Raw genomic sequence first — 20,803 nt, 5'->3', positions numbered from 1 at the left:
TTGCTCCATGGGGGATGCCTGGGGGTACCTCCACCGACTCATCCCTGGTCTGCATCATCCCTTTACCCCACCTGTGCTCTCTAGCATGCATGCAGTATGGATACCCCAGACAGGTCCCCCAAATACTGAACCCTCGGCCCAGATCTCTTCAGTAGAACAGCACTGGTTCTGTTGGATCAGGCCTCTCTGGGACTGCAAAGAGGAAGCGAGATTTGGTTCATTCTGCACATTCAGAAGATTGTTATAAGTCAGCATGAAATCCTGCTGGAGCAGAAGTGCAGAATTCCAGATTCTTACATCTCCCACATGACTTTGCAAACCTAGCCATCTTCTCCTCCTGATGTCTATGTGTTAGTCCCCATGTCTCCAGTAATAGAAAATACAAAGGGCTCTGGTGTCTCCCATTATGACTTTATCAATCCTAAAAGAAAAATCTTGGCATCTCTCTGTAAACTAGTGCTCCCATAAAAGAGATGGATACATGGGAAGTTCAGCACCAATGAAGAGAAGATGCTGACCTTCCAGCAGCTAAGCATTCATTCAGGGAAGTTAATGTGTTCCTCCTGTCCTCCTGTGGACACAACCTGCCCTCCAAGCAGTTAAGTTATGTATAAGCAATCTTCACAAGATGGAACACAGTGGGAAAAGAATGCAAGCAATAATGAGCATAACTCGATTAAAAAAAACTAGCCTCCATAATTTTCCCTCCCCAAAAGCCATGCCAGGCACAAAGAGGGAAAAAAAAAAACCCAACAAAAAACCAAAACATCAAGGCTGCAGCTTTGTAGCATCAAAAGAAAAAAATTCCAAAGCTTCTTTTCAAAGCAAGTGAAAACAGGTTAACAATGAACAACAAAAATGTGCTCAATTCGATACACTCCGCAGTATCATCAGTATCTGCAGCTGTGATTTACCCAATGAGCTTGTTCTGGGAGAACATGGTGCAAGATGGGGCTAGTTCACATGGAAGCCTCCTTCTCCCAAGAGGAGTTAAATTGCACGTCTGCCCACACAAGATCAAATTCTCTGCTGGTGCAACGCAGTGCAGCTGAGCCAATTTTCACTAGCAGGAAATTTGGCCCAAAGTCTATGGATGTGCACCAGGACATACTTGAGAAGATTTTCTTTTTAACCCTTTCATTCCCTCCACCCACCACCCTCCCTCAATCTCCAGACTAAACAACAAGAAAACTGCCACTCCTCCACCCCTTTACTTAAATGACTAGTTAAGCCCGAGCCATGTTAATTAAAGCAGAAAGTGTGAAAGAGGGAAGATTTGAAAACATACGCAGCAATTCACTCTTGATATCCTAGCATATATGTGGTACAAGAACAAGCGGGGAATTCGTTTTCCAATAATTTGGTTGGTATGCAGTGGAACAGAGCAAACTGCCTGCCTCATTCTTATGTAACAGAAATAATATACCATTTAACAGTGCCAATGGTTGTGCAAAAAGGATTAATTTTACCATATGGGTATACTGCAGTATATATATTAATTTCTTGAAGTGATTACAATTATTTCATTCTACTAGGCATCCTAAGGGCACTTCCTGGCTCTAGCAATAAAGTCCACAGTATTCTGGACAAAAACAAAGGGAATATTATTGGGAGAGAAGAAAAGAGCCGCTTCCTAGCATGTATACAACATGTAAAAAGTTTACACATGTGAAAACTATGTCCAAGTTTCTGAACATAGAAATTTTTACCCCATTGGCAAATGTTCATCTTGGCCCAATTGTTATGAATACAGGTGCCTTTATCAGATTTTCCCTTTTTTGGTGGATGAGTAAGTTGCTCTCAAAAAGAATTTGGACTTTATAATACAATATCCTATGCAATATTTTTTGTTTTGTTTTGTTTACAGGAACATAAATGTAGAGTGAATTAAAAGAGTTTTGCTTTCTTCTTCATGTCGTTGCGTCTCCAAAGAGGTAACTTGTCAAACTCCTGTATCGTCATGCCAAATATTCCTTGAAAATCTTCAGGTGCTAAGTGGCGCTGGAGAAAGGGAGAAAGCAGAGTCAGTCAGTCACAGCCAAGGAGATGCAAGTGGAGAATGGAATCCTTAAAGATTTCATTCCAAAGCACAAACCAGCAATCTCAGTAGAGTAAGTTGTCAAGCAGTTCCAGAGCTAGCCTTAGGGGCTTGATGAAAGGTCCAGAGACATTAATTGAAATAATATTAACAAAGCTCTCGAAGTGCTTATCCACCACTAATGAATTAATAAGAATATCTACATCTTAAATAGTAGATTCCCAAGCGCTTTACAAGGGAGGTCAGTATCATTATCCCCCATCATTATCCTCACAGCTGGGGAAACTGAGGCACAGAGAAGTGATATGACATGCCTAACATCACCCAGCCAGCCGGCGGCAGGGCCTGGAATTGACCTCAGTTCTCCTGAATCCCAGTTCAATGCGCTATCCACTAGGTCACACTGTCTCCTGTTAATTAGGCTTCCCAACTCACTTGTGAGGTTGGTATCATTGTTTCCATTTTAAGATGGGGAAACAGACAGAGCGATTAGAGGGGAAATTTTCAGAAGGCCTGCCTTCCTTTCATGGTAATAAACTGGACCTGCTAACAGGTGCTGCACATGCAGCACACGTGGTGGGGAAGGAAAGATCTGAACAAACGATCTCTCCAGCAAACCACACTGCCTTGAAGTTGTGGCGCACCAGCACATGTACTAGCCATTCCCCCACGTTGCTGCTTAGGATATGCGGGGCTGGGGGATGAAGCTTTCCTTTGTACATGAGCAGACCGCAGGACAGCATCACACCTAGAGGTCACAGATCCATTCCTTTAAAAATGTATATAAATGAACATGGTGTATATGGATATTGGTGGCCCTCTTCAAAGAAACAGGTTTCATAACCACAAGCAGTCAGAACATCACACTGCATGCTGCCACACAACTGCCCACGTCTCCTTATTCATGAACAATTTTTTATGTGGAAGTAAAGACGTAAGCCTCATGCTTCTAGATGTTAGCCAATCACTAAGTAATGGGAGCTGGGGAGAAACTTCCGCTGTGGGCAGGTTATTCTGTAACAGTCCATGCTGGAGTCCTTTGCTCCTCTGTAGCATCTGGAACCAGCCACTTTCAGAGACCTGATCCTGGACCTGATCATATGTTCCTATGATTATCGGACAATGTTTTACCAATTTCTGCCTTCTCATCAATTTATGAGCAAATACAAATTGCTCAAAAGTACACAGAATATTTGAACAGCTCTGTCGATGAGGGTAAATGAGACATTCATGCTCATTCCTAAATGAAGACCTGCAGTTGCTAGTTTATTTAACCCTTCACCTTTGCTAACCCCTCCTGAATCCTTCCTCTTCACAAATCTCCATTCCTATGGCAGGCATTCCTAAGAGGTCGTCTTGGTTCTAACCAAGGGCCCACACTTCTACATTTGATGTTCAAATGAGGAACAACAATAAACTTCAGTAGGAAAGTACATTTAGGAACTTGCTTCCTTACCTCAAGCCTGGTTCTGTCTACATCCCTTAATATTTTATTTCGCCCTCTGTTGGTCACCGTGAGCATTTTATATGGAAAAATCTGTGAGTGCATAAGAGGGGGAAGGGGGAAAAAGACATATTTACATTCTAAAGCAAAAGAATGTACATGTATTCTTCACACAGCTACACAAACATTGCTCTTAAAAGGAAATTACAAAACTATTTAAAAAAAGCAAAAGCTTCAAGTTGTCTGAAAGTGAAGTCCAATCTGGCTTGAGCAAATACTCCTTCATTAACAAAACCAGCTCTACTGCATTTTGTAGGTACCATACACATCAGCACTATTTTCAGAGGTGCTGTATACCCACACTTTCCCCTGATGTATGTAAGGTACAATATATATATATTTGCTTTTAGCTACAAAGGTGCATCTCTAGTCAATTTTTTGCCCCTGGATAAGTTAGCATGGGGTTTATTTAGGTAAAAATATGTAGCATTTATGAATATATTTGATGGTTGCCATAATTTTTACAGTTCTAAAGAAAAGAACTAATGTTGATTATACTTCAACAACCACCGCCTGAAAGTAGTCAGAAAAAGTAGCATCTTTTAATAACTATGTTAGTTACCAAACTGGACCTTTGCCTTGAGTGAAATTTATCAGTGAATTATTTTCATGTTGTTTGTTGATTTGTTTATAAACAAGTCACAGGTCCCCAGTGTGCATTTTGACCTTGATATCAATGGATGGATAGCAGGAAGAGGTTTTGTAGCTAGGAATTTATCTTATATGCCTTCCACTTCTTTAATATGGCATACATCCATTAAATCTTCCGTAAAATATTTTATGAGATTCTCTGTTTTGATTAACCTTGTACTGAATATTCAGATGATCAAGTTTTGGGATTATGGATGCTCATTCTCTTTGTTTGTTTGGACAAGTTTAATACCAGAGTTTTAAAATGAAAAGCCTCAGAGCTTTTCCTGTCAGCTATTCCTTAATCAATCTAACCCAATCAAAATGATACACCACAGAAAGGAATGAATAAAATCTGGTGCCTAAAATGAGGTGCTGGATTCACAGCCCTGGAAAGTGAGCATTTCTGTTTAGTCACCAAACAGCTACAGCATAGCCAGCACCAGTGCAGCTGTCCTTTTGCTGAGACACTCATGTCTCTCTGCCATGACCTGGAGAGACCATGTCTAAAGGCAATGGAACCTCCAATGGCCCACTCTATTGTCCATTTCACCTTTGGCCTCTCTGTTGAGCATGCCCACAAGCTTCTCAATTAGGGACTGACCCAACTTTTATTGAAGTCAATGTGAGTCTTTCCAGGGGCTTCAGTGCAAAATGGATTGGCCTTTAATGCCAGCCGTGGTGGTGGTTTTAGTGATGTGGATATTTGTCCACTGGGGAAAGGACTGAGACCACAGAAACCGCTATACAGCCATCAGGTGTTATAAATACACTTAACGCTCTTAGAAATTAAGACTGTCCCTGGTATGGAAACTTTATGTTGAACTGCCTCACTAAGTTCATTCCATTGTCACCAACTATCCCAACAAACTCTTCAGAAGTATAATAAATAAGATGCAGCCATTAATGAACGTACCACTGAGTTTATTGTCGTTAATAACTTAAATAATGTGGACTTACATACTCATTATAAGATACGGTTCTTAGTAGAATCTGACATTCTCACAATTGTACACTTAGTTCTATTTCATACTTTAATAGTTACATTGTTTCTGTTCAATACTTAAAATAACTACAATATACAGTATTATATGAAAAAGTGTAATTTGTCATAAAACAACCACCACAATGAACATAGGGAAAGTTTATTTCAAAGGTTTGAGGTCATCATCACATTTTATATTTAAAAATTCACTACATGGTATTGTTCATAACTCTTGGTTTCAGAACACACAAATTCTATCCTCCTTTGCTTGTTTCTGTTGGGTGAAGTTTAGTGAAATTCACCGATTTCCACATCCCAATTTTTTCATGGGCAATAAACACACAGATTTTGAGCCAGCTCCTCAGCTCATTTAAGTTGGTGTTGCTCAACTGAAATTAAGTGCGCTGAGGTAAAAGCTTGTTTTTTTGTTGACATTTAACAATGTAGGGCCAGATCCTCAGTGAGGAGCATTGTTAAATATCAACAAAAAACCAAACTTTTACCTCAGCACAATTCCCATACATTTTACCCTTAGGAAAATGGCAGAATTTGCCACCGAAAGCAAGATTCAAAACAGTTATTTAAAATAAGTTATTATTTCATTGTTAGAACAGGTCCAGTATGGACAGCAATACCACAAGCTTCCCACCATCTGCCTCCCTTCTCAAACCCTTCGAAACTGGGAGTGTCCCATAAAGTTGAAGAGTGATGGCAGCTGCATGACTAGGAGGATTGAGAGAGTGCTCCAATTTCTTTGCCTCCCCAAGACTTTGGCTTTCTGCTGAGTTTGGTGTCACAGCTTGTGCCAATTATGGTGCTAGCTTATTTGGGATGGTGCTATCTGTGGGCTAGGAAATGAACTTAGACCCTCCCCCCAAACTCCCAATTAATTTTTCATAAACCACAGTTCACATTAGCTGGTAACAATTTTCTCCCTATGACTTGGAACAGTGATGACCAAGAACAATGCCTCCATGTACTTCCTTCGCTATCTTTTAGATGCAAAGCCAAGATATTGTATGACTATAAGAGTTGGGTGTAATCGATACACATGGGGATCAATGCATCTGGGTCACATCAGTCATGTGAGTGTTTTATTTTAATACTGAGAAATAACAGAATTTGGTGAGTATGCATCAGTCTAAATGTATGTGGGGGAAGCAGATGTTCACCTAAGGAACATTCCTGGTCACATAGGAGGCATCTAGAGATTGTATAGGGCTTCTGTCAATTGGACAGGTAGCTGTGCCAGTTTGTTACATACAGTACTGTTAAGACAGGTGCAATACTATTACACAGTAAAATATGCACTACTGCAGTCCCTTGCCATCATGTTTCAATTACTCTTTAGAATAATGTTTTCATGCTTCCCTTTTGGCTCACTATACCATTCAAACAGAACTGGAAATATGGAAATGGAAATAGAGAGTATCTTAGAAAGGCAGTGAACTTTGCAAAAAGGCAAAAGAAGGGAATGCATCTGTGCACTGTGCCATGCAGCTTCTGTTTAAACTGGGGGGGACCATAGATATTCACATTATCTCTTAATAAGGAGAATGATTTCTTCTTATGAGCTAGCGTGTACATCTAGAAAGGTGTGTTACTATAACCCACAGGCATCAGACATACTGTAAGGAGAGGCATAACAGTTATGCTGATAACTGCATTTACTAACCACAAAATAACTGCAATTACTAACAATCAGCATACACAGGAGGGCAAGATGGATAATGTCTGTGTATAAACAACCTCTCTTCCTGCTCCAGTAACTTGAGTATCAAATCTATTTAATTTTTAGGATCTGATGCTCATTTATACAAAGGCCTCTTTACATGGCTGGCGTGGTATAAAGAGAGTGTGAGAATTAGGCCCTTCTCTTTCCACTAATGCTCTGTAACTAACCCTGCCTCATTGCAGCTAAATGTGCCTGTTCTAGAGTTATGTGTCTCTCCAGGTTCAAGCATTGAGGGTTCCTGCTATTTTGGATCTTCGATGGTGGCAGCTACACAACTGGATATGGACCTATCTGCATTTGGCATTGTTCGAGCGCTTTTAGCCTCTCAGGGTTGTCTCCTGAAAACCCTCTTTGATGCTGCACACTGTGTCTGCTCTTGCCCTACCTCTGGAGCAGACAGGAGGCACGTCCATGCGAGGTGAGGTCCAGTGCAGGGGGGGAGGTTTGGAATAGTAGGAACGACAATTGGGATGAGGTAAAGAGAAACAACAGGGACTCAAGAAATTTCCTATGGTATCTCATCTACAGCACATAGTCAAAACTTCACTGTCTCGAAGGAAAGTGAATAACAGCTGCACTTGCCTTTGGTTCCAACATGTTAGGCATAGACACTCCTCTGTCCATTCTCATTCCGGGGACATGATCATCCGGGAGGGACTGCATCGGATACAGGTATACATCAGACACACAGGTTACACATACACACACGCAGGGTAAAGGCACTCATGTAATGGAAAAACAGGTGAATTTATACTCAAACTTGCCTCAAGTCTTAACAGTTAATCTTACCATATGGAACATGGTCATTACTACTGCTGATTATTTTTCCAAGGTGAGCTCTGGGATCCTATCTCCAGTTTTCCCTTCCCTCAAAGTCTTTGATCTGCTCTCTGCTAAGTAGGCCTGGTCTTGGCTCAGTCAACCAGGGGAATACTAGAGAGTGGTCATACCTTTCCTGTCCCAGTGACTAAACATGCTCCTCTGTGGGCTTGCAACTTGGAATCTGAACTCAGATCCCACACGCAGCATGTCAGGGCACTATTAAACCACTGGGCTGGCCTGCTCCTTGCAATTGTCATAGCCATTTCCTCCAAATGTTTCCAGCTTCAGCTATGTTTCACGCTGGTACAAGTCGGAAATGAAGAGTCCTTTATTTCCTGAGTTTTTTACTTGTAAAGATGCCCTTATTCGGTAGCAAAATGCCAATTATATTAATCTCTTGGATAGAGTTAGAGTGTGGCTTTGCTCTGACAAAGTGACTGCAAAAATGGCACCACAAAATTCCATGAATGTCTTTTTTCTCATAACAAATGGCACTCAGTTATAGCCAATATGCTGCATTTACAAGTAAAACGGTGTCTTTTTTTTTAAACTGTTGACAGTGCAAACTCTACCTGTTTGTGACAGTCAGTCTGGGTTCTTTCCATTTCACACATCATCAGTAATAAAGATTTGCAGGTCCTGTTACACCTGTGCATCAGCCTTTTCCATTTTACCCTCACTAACTCCTGCATACACCTAATGCCTTTCATGGATTTGCATAGAGACAACTGATTGAAACTTATGGCAACTCCCACTGAAGTCAGTGGAAAGACTCTCTTTGACATCTATCGGAGTTAAATCAGGCATTTCATGAACAATTCTGCTGAACATGTACCAGCAGGAACAGACTCCAGCTTACGCTCTGCTAGGTGTATTGACTCTGCAGTGGTAACAGGTGAAGTAGTATCAGCTTATTTTTATCACCATAATAGACAGATCTTACTGTGAATACACACAGGGACAGCTTTTGATTAAGAAGGTGCCACTTCTACATAGTTACTGTTCACGGAAGAACCACACTTTAAGTATAATGCATGGCAAAACAGAAATATATCTTTGTACTCTGTTGTCCTCTTGCTACAGATAATTCTTTGATATGTATTTAAATCATCATTATTTAGCATTTATATTGCAACAGTGCCTACAGGCCAACCATGTTGGGGTCTAATTGTGCTAGGTGCTGTACAAATACATATTATTGTGAATATTCATTAAGATATGCATTGGCAAAAAGTAGTCATTGGGATCTGGAGAGGAGAGGCTGGCAATTACAAGAGCATCTACTGATGGATAATCTATGCTGACAGCATCATAGGAGGCCACTGGCCAACCTTCTCAGCCGGAGGGTGAATTCCATGTTCACAGCTACAGACAAAAAGGGAGAGAGTTTGGGGCTCATGGTATGGAACACAGGGGCACCCAGAATGAAGAGGAATGTGTCTAGATCAATGTTTCTTGACGACCAGTCCATGGACCGGCGCCGGTCCCTGAGATCTCCCTGGCACAGTTTAGAGAGGCAGCAAAACAGGCCCTGCTATCAAAAAGGTTGAGAAACACTGATCTAGATCACCCTTTGGTTGGGACAAGACGTGGGGAGAGAGAACCCATGCTCAGATGCCAAGAAGGAACCACTACAAATAATTTTCATTTCAACATCAGTTAGCTTTACAAAGCAGGTCACAAAACTTGAGTGTGGGCCTCCTCACCCATACAGTTCTGGGGCTGTCCCAGGAAGAATCTTAGCTGTGCCTGTCCCTTGTTGATAAAAGTCTACATCGTTGATTATGCTTAAACATGCAGATAAACTGAAACAAATGTCTTTAAAACCCCTTCCCTGTGCAGTAATTCAGACTTGAATAACAAAGTGGATATTTTTATCTCCGCTGTCAGTTGATGGATGAAAACCCGTACTCTACCTGGAAATCTGAAAAGCAAAGGGAAATCTCATCAGTAATAGAATGCAGAAGAACATGGATTGGTCACAAACACCAAACATAATATTTTAATTGTTCAGCACAAGCAATATCAGATCAGTTTGTAGCCTCTAGGAAATGGCAGCTTGCTGTTCACTACTTTGATACTATTGATGCGTCTCAGAGATATCGGAAGATAGTCACTATCAATTCACAAAATGGTGTATTAGCTCCAGTAACTCATCTTATTTTATAATTAAGCATGAAAGACGTAACTGCCTCTCTGTCCTAGTCAAGCTACCGTATTGTAGCTAGTGTATTGCACTTATGTGGTTTAGGATACGTCAGATTTCTGACTGACTTGAATCCAATGGCCTGATTCAGTTTCTACTGAAGACAATGGAAAGATTTAAAGGAGAAGGGAATTGGAACCTAAGGCATTATGCAAATGAGAAAACAATACCAATTTAATGACACTGGTTTAGAAACTGACAATTAAATCAGTGCAACATCCTATTCATTAGTTAAATCAGCACACTCTTCCTGTGTAAGTCCTAAGTCACTATGCTAAAGGATATCAGCACTAGGGCACAGGTAGTACAAATATATTTCTTGTGGGTCAATTAAAATGCCCATATGTGCAAAACTGCAAATTATTATTTAAAATAAATAATCACCATCAAAATATTATTCTCTGCAAGTGCTCTGAGCTCCCATCACATGAGCAAACATGGCACTCCTATTGGCACAGCAGTACAGCCATAGAACAAAGAGCAGGGACTCATCTGTGTGTCATGAGATTTTTTTGTTGTTGTTCCTGAGCCATGGAGTCTTACAGTAGATGGGTCTGGGAGAAATCCCACAAAATGTTCATTCCAAATACATTCGATTCAATTGGAAAACTGTCACCGAATCAAGAATTGCAACGTTTGAAAGGACAAAAAATTTTGAGAGAATTTTCAGACTGTTGGAAAAGGTGTTTAAAAAAAACTCTGACAAATTGTTGTAGCTGGCTCTATGGATTTTATAGTACAGACAAGACGTGAGATTGCCAAAGAGGGATAGAGGAAGTTAGGCGCCCAACTCCCACTGAAAGTCAGAGGTCCAACTAGAGTGACAAGGTAAATTCTAAACCCCTTAAAATTAGCAGTTCTAAGTAGGAAGACAGAAATCAATTCAAGAAATGTCTCAACTGACAAAGCATCAGCTTCCCAGCTTTGTGAGATGATCCAAACTTCTAGAAGGACTGGATATGTTCTAACAAATGGAAAGCTGCACTCAATGTTTCCCATCCATAACTGCCTCCTCCCCTCCCAGGAGATCTCTTCATCATAAGTGTCCCCTTCCTTAGGCCACTCCCTCCCCCTTTTCCTACACTCTCTTGTGCCTGTCCTGTTCCTGTGCCTGTTCCTTCCAGGGATAAATTCTACCCCACATGCCATCTGACTGTCCTTTTGCCCTGTACAGCCCTTCTCGGATCATTCCAAATTCCTACCCACAGACCCTGTCAGTCCTGAAAGAAGAGTAAGCCTAATGTTAGTCTTGATTTGCAGACAGCCAAATACTTCATACCCCACACTGCTCTGCAATTAAATAGGGCTTTCCATCCAAGAGTCTCAAGCCACTTTAAAGATATTAATGAAGTCAAACAACATAATTTGAGGTAGGTAAACATCATTCCAATTTTAAAGGTGTGGAAACTAAGGCTCAGACTGATTAAATGACTTCTCCAAAGCTGCACAGCAAGATAATAGCAGAGCTGGGAACACAACCCAGAAATCCTAACTAACCTTAGCTAAGGGCCTACTCCCCTAAAATGACCTTTACAGAAAGTAAGTTCACATTTTCTGTGTAAGGGGTACAAAATATACATGTGTTACTTAGCTACTATGCTGCATGCTCTTATGCCAGACATTGGGCAGAGTCCTTTCATTGCAGAGGAGAGCTGACTATCCAACAGAAACCACATTCTAGGAGTAGCGGAGAAAATGTCATTGGGAGGAGGAGAGCTTTCAGTAAACTAACTCAAATGTACCAGACAAGTTGTCCATCCCTGGCTATATCCATCTTGAGAAATACTGTATAATCATGTCTGGAGCAGTACATGCTTATTTATACATATAATGCATTTGAACAATCCCTAAAGCCTTTAGCACATGCAGAATTTGCCATTTGCCTTTTTAGTACTAAGGAGAACTACCTGTTTTTATATTCAGTAAAACTGCAGATATTAGAAAAGCACCAGTTATCCCTGTTCTGGTGGGTATAAGAAGTTACAGCATAAGACAGAGAGACGAAAACAAGTGTAGGCTCTGTAATGTTTAATACAGATGAGGATGACAGAGAAGCTGGTTTGATTTTCATCTTATAGGTTTTCCATCAATTGACTGATTCATCCAGTCTCCTGACAACATTTTGGAAGGCTATACAGTGCTATGAAATACCTGACATGCTTTGCAGGTCTAGGATAGCTCATTGGAGACTCATAAATGTTATATTTGTGCACACAATTAGTTGGGATCATGTGGTCCATACACACATAGGACCATCATTTCTGCTTGAATACACTGAAGGTTATCACAAGAGGTTCCTCACTTGTCAGATAACCTCACTTGCACCAGGACCTGGGATTTCTCAACACTAGGATCTTTTGGAAAATGGGAGAAACCACAATAAATAGCAGAAGGCAGCTCAGCAAACCCAGCTGCATCATGTTGAGAGGTCTGAGTTTTCTAAACCTAAGACTACATTACAAGTTCAACCATGTTTTCTGACCTGTCACAACAAACAGGCTGAGCTGTGTGCACTCATCAACGTTTTGCCCAACGCAACCATGTTTCAACCATGTTTCATGACTGAGCATCCACACCTACAATATCTAACCATGTTTGTATTATGGAAAAATCACAGAACCTCCAAGCTCTGGGATAGGGGGGAGGAAGAGGGATGTAGAGAGGGCAATACCAGCAGTGCCTGGGGCAAAGCATTCTGGAGTGTTCTACCAAAGAGTAGAGAGGAAGAAAGACTGACCGATCCAGTTACACTGGCATGGTTATGGGTTCCGTACAAGTAGCAAAATAACGCTGTTACCTCCTGAGACACTAATGAGTCAGCCCAGCCCACTGACCTGGGTGACACATGGTTAGCTGTCACTATTACTAAAATCATGTAAACGTGATTCACAAACCTTATTTAAAACTAACCATTTCTTTTACATGCTCATTTAAAAGTTATAATGCAGACAGGGCCTGATTCATAGTCGAAAAGCTGAATGATTGACACCAGCGTAACAGATATGGGAACCAGACCCAATACACTGATGTATCTGAGCTTTCAGACTGAACCTGAGACATGGACATGTTGGCCCACTGCAGTCCCAGACTCATTTCTAAATTAGGAAACTGAGCCCACACATCTGAGCAACAGATCAGGGAGTCCTTTGTAACACCTTGTCATTTTTACCTGATACATTTCTTGCAACAGAAATAACAGTAGTACGTAGCATGAATAAAAGGGCTTTGTGTGTTCAAAGCACTTTGCAAATATCAATCATCAACGTATTTTATTAATGAGGAAACTGGGGCACAGGCAGGTTACATGTCTGGCCCAAAGTCACACAGCAAGTCAGCGGCAGAGCTGGGATTAGAATTTAAGGTTCCCTGGCTCCTATGTGACTCATAGTTCCAGACAATGCTGCTCATGGTTTATAATTTGCAGATCTATAATATAGCAAAACAGAACTCAGTGCATGTCCCTGAATAAATACATAAGGTTTGATGCTCATTTACACTAAGACCCTTTGCACTGCCAGAGCACAGCCTTACCGTAAATGAGACTCTGACCCATAAAGTGGTTTGCAAAAAATAATGGTGACAAAAGTCTGCACGTTTTAAGTTAACTATGGCGTTTATGAGACAGGGGTAAAAATAGAAGACACAGATAGGAACCCAACCACGTTTACTGCCTTAAAAGGGAATTGCAGAAACCAAAACGAGTGTCACAGTTCTCTCAGCGACCAAAGCAAAACAAGAAAAAAAAAACAACCCAAAAAACCCCAATTTAACCTTACCTCGAACACTACCGCTCACGTCCCCATAACTATTATACTGACCAAAGTCTGTAGACACTGGCTGTAACAGGAAGGAAAAGACAGACATATAAATAAGCAGTTCACATATGCATGAATGTGCAGGTATTTCTCATACGAAGGACTTCTGCTCTCAGGTCTTGCTGCACATTGCAAATTTCTAGCAGAACCTAGTCAGTGGGGAGGGGCAAGGCTCCCTGTAACAAGTGCTTTTTGTTCTACTGATGTTAGTTTTAAAAACAAGATTGATGAAATTTAGAGACCTGATTGGATCAATAGGGAAATAAATACCACAGACTGTACATTAACTCCATCTTCTGCTTCTCACACTGCTGCCATCTTACCCTGTGCAGTCCATTTCTTCCATAGCCAGGGAGGGAGGAAGTTTTGGAGGCCGAGGCGTGTGAGGCTGAATGGAGAGGAGAAGAGTCTGATTAAAGCACCAAAAATCCACCAGAAACTCAAAATCAGAACATTTGGGGAATCAGCTAGGGACTTCGGAAAGCAATCATTAAAAACATGGCTAAGAGAACCAAATATGTACGCAATCACATGACTTCATTGGGAGTAGGGTTACAGTAGTAATGGCTGAACCTCAACCAGTTTGGGGCTTTGGCTTGGTTAAGCATCTATCTCCAAAGTTATCCCAACTGTGATAGGAAATCTTGCATGACCAGCCTACAGGTTTCAGCACAGACTTTCCTGTGGCATCACGGTGCTTAATGTCCCAGCTGATGTCAGAAACTGCAGTGGAACGATGGCATTTCTTTGGCTTTCAATTTTAAGCATGTGGTAATATATACGTGGTCCTACAGTAGCATCTCTGCAGTTAACATTGTAACTCATTTTCTAATAGAGAGACGTTCTTCTCCCTTCCTCACAATTAGCATCCCTCCTTACTGGCTCAGACAAGTTGCTTCAGCCAGAAATGTTGCCCTTGTGGTCTCTGATTTAAGGAAACATTTTTTAAAAATAGGAGGAGGTACAAAAGACAAGATGTTCTGGAGATAAAGGTTGTTGACAAAGACACGAATTTGTCTGACCAGCAGTCCACAGATCCCACACAAGACAGAGGTATTGCAGATTAGCACTAATGTAATAATGGTGCAAAGTGGTTCCCTAGCCAGTTCATTTACTCATCTTCATGAGCTCTGATATTATTAGAAAGGCCCCAGCCTCGTGACCATGAAAGGTGACAGGAGAGATCTGAGTCCTAGCCTGGTCCTTTTCTCCCTGACCAATAGGGGCTGGCAGTGCTGTAGAGACAGCCTACTCATAACGGGGAAGAAAGGAGTGTCTTATTTTGCTGTGCAGACATCTCCTAGGATGACTGAGTAGTGTCAATGGCAGCTTCCACAGGGAGCTGCTGTTGATCTTTCTTGGCTTGGAGCAGATTTATTATGATGCAGGGCCCTAAGGGCAAGGAGAATGAAGGAAAACACACCAGGAATAATCTTGGGAAGGACACACAGGTGCACGAGGGACAAAAAATATTTAAAAAGTATATATACAAAAGGCCAAATTCTTGGCTGCATCACTGCCCTCCCTACAAGCAAACAGTTAAGCACAGCTGATATTTTTGCCTTTTCTCTGGAATGTAATACATCCAACTGCAATGCTTGCTTAGCAAGACGGACACCGGCTATCCAGCTACTATCTCGCACTTTGGAATGCGTTGCCCTGCTCTCTAAGGCATTGCTCATTTCCTCTTTGACTGTGGGAAAGGTTAAAAGGCTATGTGAGTTTAGGCAAGGTGTGTATTCAGTTTCTTGTAATTTAATAAACTAGCCTACTAGTTTGTGATAAGTGTCCACAGGGCAGTTATCAGGACCACACTTTACATCACACAGTATGTATATAAGGGGATAGTCCTCCAAAAAGTTCCTTCTAAAATCCTCAATTTAATATTATTTCTAGATTAAAAAATTAAAGCCAAGGTTTTTAGGAGTAAAAGCCCAGTACCCATGCACACACACCAGGTGGGCTTCCACATACCACTTAGAGATAGCTTTCAGCTCTGTTGCTTACATGAATTAACTGGAGAATCATAACGACTAGCTGAAAGAGGTGGTCTTTCGCGAGTCTCCTTTTCCATTTCTTCTTTTAATATCAATTGCCCCAGACCTGAGTTAAGCTACAAATGAGAAGAGGGAAAAAAAAATGTAAGCAAAATACAATGGTTGATTGGTTTATTAAAACAATTGAAATTGCTTATGAAAAGTTTGTCCATGGTGCATAGTGGAGGATCTTGAAGATTCAGAAACGGTATTAAGATAAGGCTATAACAACCTTCATGAGCTGTTCTTCCTGCAGCTGCCGACGTCTCTGTAGCTCCTCATCTTCTTCCTCTCTGCCACTTGATCTGCGTCTCATGTCGGCTCCTGCTTCCATAAATCATGGTACAAAGAGAGCTTTCTTATATCAGTGCCATCACCATGAGAGACTTAAGGACTACTACGTAGCCTGACCTAAGTCACCTGGCTTAATGAATAAAAAAAATGCAGTTTGCCTGTAGCTTCCAAAGCCTTTTCAAAATCCACCCTTAACACAAATGAACACTGGGGAAGTCCACCCACTGCCATCACCCTTCTGGTCTCACGCTAATAATAGCAAGAAGAGGTCTCAAGAGTTTGTTTTTAATAATGCCAATTACTATGTAAATGCTCCACTTATTGCTGAATACAGAATAGCCCTGAGTACATTAGGGCCAATATAGTTTCCACACAGTCATATTTACTTTCTCAGGAAAAATAAAGCAACCTGACAGCCAATGTGTGAACCAATTTTATATAAAACAGTAACAATCAAGATGCAGTCCATTGGCAGATGGGTAGTGACCGGGAGGTGGTGATGGCCCAAGTGGCAACCAAGGAACCCACCACAGGCAGATAACACCTTGCATTATAGTTATATTTTGTGTTCTTATGAAAGATTAAAAAGACCCAGGAGTTATTGATTTGGTTGTGAAGTTTCAGTCGTCACGCAGAAGGTATTTCTAGTGAATCGATTCCCTCTACATTAGCTGTTCATATTACTTGCCTCATCTCACACCACTGAGTTCCTAACCCTTGTTACAGTTCTATGAGCAGTTACACACAACATACTACTGAGTGCCAAACTCTGCACTCAAAACTGAAATAACCAACCTAAAGAATTTGCTTTGTGCATCTATGAAGTAGTAACATTTTAGTTAGCTGTCTAGCATCCCTCCTGGCTGGGAATCATCACAAGCACAAAGAAGACGACAAATAAAAAAAATGATTGTGTATGTGGTTCAAAGAAAACACAATGAATGAGACACCTGCAGGGTAACAACACAGAAGAGAAAGACATACATTCTGTAGAAATGATGTAGATTAAAAACACAACTTTTTACCATGGTCTCATTCAGAATGTATCCATGCACTGATTGTTCCACCTCATTGCTACAGAAAAAGCTATATGGCCAGAAAAATGGCACTCTTTATAAGTATATTTACTGTTAACATAGAACTAGAAGGCAAAATAAATAATAACTGAAAGAAGTCAAGCTACTATGATGCATTCAAGACATCACACCATCCATAACCAATTGACCTGTACATATATGCACACATACATATCTCCTCTATGGGTTAACGTCCATGTTAACAGCCCCAAAGTTCTTTTACGAGGCTTGTTTTCTTTACTATTATTATTTATAGCACAGGAGTGCTCGGAGGCCACTATCAGATTCAAGGCCTCACTGGGCTATGTGGTGAACAAACAGAGGTGGACACAGTTCCTGCCCCCGAGAGCTTACAGTTTCAATATTAGTCTAATGTATTTATATATACCTCTTAATCCACATCACTTAGTTCATTGTTTTTTCATACCTACAGCCGCAAGTGAGGGAGGACCTGGCCAGTGGTCGGTCTCAATCTTTGGTATCTCGTTGGGTGCTGGAGCATGGGCTGCTGGGAACTTGGAGGACTTGATGATATCCTCGGAGGACTTGCTCTGTGCTGCCAAAGCAGCTGCATCTAGATGGCAATCAGGGGAACTTAGCTATGTTATAGCCTACATCAGTGTCATGGTTTTCCTTACTTTGGTAATATTTTATACTCTACAGAAGTGCTGTTATTAAAAGTGTATGAACTTAGCTTCTGGCTTTCTAGTTACCTTGCAGTAAATGAAATTCCTCCTCTCATCAATGTCTTAGAATCAAATATAAGCTCTCCCCCCTGCACAAAATACAGGATTTCTTTGGAGTAGCACACTGTTAGAATGATTAGACAGAGGGAACTCAGGCAAATATGTCAAGCAATATTTCACTGTATCCCCTGACAATAGTTGATCATCAATGAAGACTTCAGTGTGCTGGCCTGTCTTCTCTTTAAGGCGAAAAACCAGGAATAGTTCAGTGGAACTTCACTGATCTTAATTCCCCCCATATTTAAAAACATTTCCTACATTTCTGTGAAAAACTGCAACAATGAGGGAATCTACAGAAAGCAGAGAAATGTATTATCACTTGAACATCTCTGCTTCATCTATTAACTCATTCATGTTCAGTAACAAAAGTGAGTTTGAGTTTAATAATAAAGATTCAATTCTGTTTAGACCAACTCAGCAGGGAGATACAGTCTTGAGAAATGAAATTTACCACTGTACCACATTTAAAAATACTGAACAGGAATTCCAGAATCTTATCTCAGTAGTGTGGTACAAACCTAAAATTCAAATCTGGGCCAAAGCCTTTTAAAATGATCTCATAATGCAGGGATGTGCATTGTGGTTTTTATTTGTTGACATTAGACACAAAAAATATCTAGTGTTTTAATTTGTGTTAAAAACACCCTTGTTACGTCTTAAAATACAAAGCAGCAGCCTCAGTCACTATGTTTATTTTTTGAACATCAAATTAGAAGAAGATTCTTGGATCTATTTTTATTGAAAGATGTCTGCTAAGACAGCAACTAGGAAGCTGTGGCAAATGTTTTTCAGTAACTGATTCATTACATTTTAATGTTTATGGCTTTAAGCAGAGATTGTCAAAGCATCAATGAATTGGGATGCTTTTATTACCATTAAAATTAACAGGAATTGCACATCCAAACCCTTTAGCCACTTTGAAAACATCTGCCTTAATGTTTATTGGGAATGTTGTCAATTTTAATACAAGGAAGATTCTTTCCATAAACATACAGAAATCTGGGGAGCTGGTCAGGGGATAACAAAAGCATGACTTCAAACAGTACTTACGTATTAGAATTGGTGAGATCAGTGGTTAAACATTCACATGTTAATGGGAGGATGAGAAGAGACATTAAAACCATAAAAAAAACACAAACAAATAATATTAAAAATAATTTAATGAGCATATGGTTTAAAATAATTTTAAAAAGGGGAAAAAAAAAGGATTTAAGCCTTCAGTAATGTCTTTCTCTGGGACTCTGGTTTCCATTCTAGATCTCTATATTTTTTCCTGCTTGTAAGCTCAGCTGCTCTCTATTAGCTGCTCATCTAAACTCTAGGATTCTGCCCATCTGTTATCTAATATTATAAAGCAACTATACTGGTTGGTGTCGAGCCTCCAAAGACAAATGCAATTCCCTCAGGAAGTACAGTCACATGTGCTTCACCAATATAAAAAAACTTTTTCCTATTAAACAGACTATATTCATAGCAGAAGGCAACAGTGAATTAATTCAGTAATAATAGGGACCACGTTCCATAGCACCAGTCAGTGGCAAATCAGTTGGCTGCTCCCATCATTATTATTATGGGGATGCTAAAACAATGGGCAGCTTGGAAAGAGATTTAGTCCAGCAATGTTACTGCCCAACCTCTGAAACTGAATATTGAAAAAAAAACAAAAAAACTTTGCTATCCAAGCTGCTCCACTGGCTTTGACAGTCCAATCAGCCTCCCCAGAGAGATATGTTGCTTTACAACATCTTCAATAATTATGCTTGTTCTTTAAGCATAGTTAGAACTTTAATTAGTTCTTTAAGCAAATTTGCATTTGGAATACTGGTCTGCCAATACAAATCTCCATCTTTATGGCGAAAACGAAGAGTTGTACTTCATTTGCCTGAAACAAAGGATAATAGGATATATGCTGAGATACTCCTGTTGAAAAATCAATCTTACCATGATGAATTTCTGTATTCTGGAAAAATAAACTCAAAACTTTGAGATATATCTAAATCATGTTAAAGATACAGAGTGAAATCCTAGCCCTGTGTATATCCACACGAGTTTTGTCAGCGACTTCACTGGGGCCAAGATTTCACTCATTCTGTCTACTTGGCAATCTGTCCAATAAAAGAGGTTTTTAAACTAGTATTTCCCATTTTTAATGTGCACGTGAAACACTAGGTGTTTTTGCTGTGCTGTGCAGGTGTTTAATTGAAGTGACTCTCCTACTTAGAAAATACAGAGAAGAGAGAGGGTTTACCATGTTGTTTATAGATGGGTGGTTTCCTGTAAATGTTGACACCTTGATCTGTGGAAACAAAAAAGCAGAAATTTCTGAATACGAGGAAGACTTCTGCTATGAATAAAAGAAAACCCCAACATCAAACCAACAGACACACTAAACCAAGAATCTGGCACAAGAAGAAGCCAGAAAGCTAATTCTAGCGTTACACATAGCTGGATTACTCGAGAAAATACTAGAACAGGTGAAAAGTCACAGACGTGGGGGATGAAATCCACTGGCATCTATTCTGCAACATGTTGATGCATTTAAGTCAGGAGCCATTCATTTTAAATACTGAGAAGTTTATTAGTTGCATAAAGGTTATAGAGGAAATGCAAGCAAAGGGACTATTTTGATGAACACGTAAGCAATTTGGGGAGAACAACCCCAAATGATTACTGTCTGGGAAACCGCGCTTCAGCAATAACAGCTTAATATCCCTTCCAACCAATGAGTATAGAGCAATGCGGCGAACCTATAATTTACATTAAAACCTACTGCACATGCGGTCTAGTCTGCCATTTTGAAGAACAGTTAACTATTACACTGCACTGGGCCAAAGGGACGCTCCATGCAATGCTATCTAGTGTAGTACTACTACCAAACCACAATGCAGACAGATTAAAAGCGTTTCTATGAAACAA

At 40.4% G+C, this 20,803-nt stretch overlaps 1 protein-coding gene across 9 annotated transcripts in view; it reads right to left on the bottom strand.

Moving 5' to 3' along the window:
• Positions 1 to 397: 397 nt before the first annotated feature.
• ABLIM1 (actin binding LIM protein 1) overlaps positions 398 to 20,803 on the bottom strand; it is a 185,719-nt gene continuing 165,313 nt past the window's right edge. For 5 of the 9 annotated variants that reach the window (XM_067536948.1, XM_067536954.1, XM_067536953.1 and 2 more), the window contains 7 exons: positions 20,136 to 20,183; positions 17,569 to 17,715; positions 16,004 to 16,098; positions 15,743 to 15,848; positions 14,059 to 14,123; positions 13,697 to 13,757; positions 9,152 to 9,638 (listed from right to left, as the gene is read on the bottom strand). In XM_067536948.1, the coding sequence (XP_067393049.1) occupies positions 9,601 to 9,638; positions 13,697 to 13,757; positions 14,059 to 14,123; positions 15,743 to 15,848; positions 16,004 to 16,098; positions 17,569 to 17,715; positions 20,136 to 20,183 (560 nt within the window). In that variant the 3' untranslated portion in view covers positions 9,152 to 9,600. Of the gene's footprint in view, positions 2,002 to 3,494; positions 3,576 to 7,474; positions 7,550 to 9,151; positions 9,639 to 13,696; positions 13,758 to 14,058; positions 14,124 to 15,742; positions 15,849 to 16,003; positions 16,099 to 17,568; positions 17,716 to 20,135; positions 20,184 to 20,803 lie in introns of those variants that run through there. The other 4 variants (XM_067536949.1, XM_067536955.1, XM_067536958.1 and 1 more) reach the window with 3 other exon arrangements.

The sequence above is a fragment of the Emydura macquarii genome, unplaced genomic scaffold (genome assembly GCF_026122565.2).
Source record: "Emydura macquarii macquarii isolate MOO-44397 ecotype Brisbane River unplaced genomic scaffold, CSIRO-AGI_Emac_v2 contig_3692, whole genome shotgun sequence".
NCBI classification, from domain to species: Eukaryota; Metazoa; Chordata; order Testudines; family Chelidae; genus Emydura; species Emydura macquarii.
Note: the sequence above shows the minus strand (reverse complement) of the source record. Positions and strands in the feature narration are given on the sequence as shown.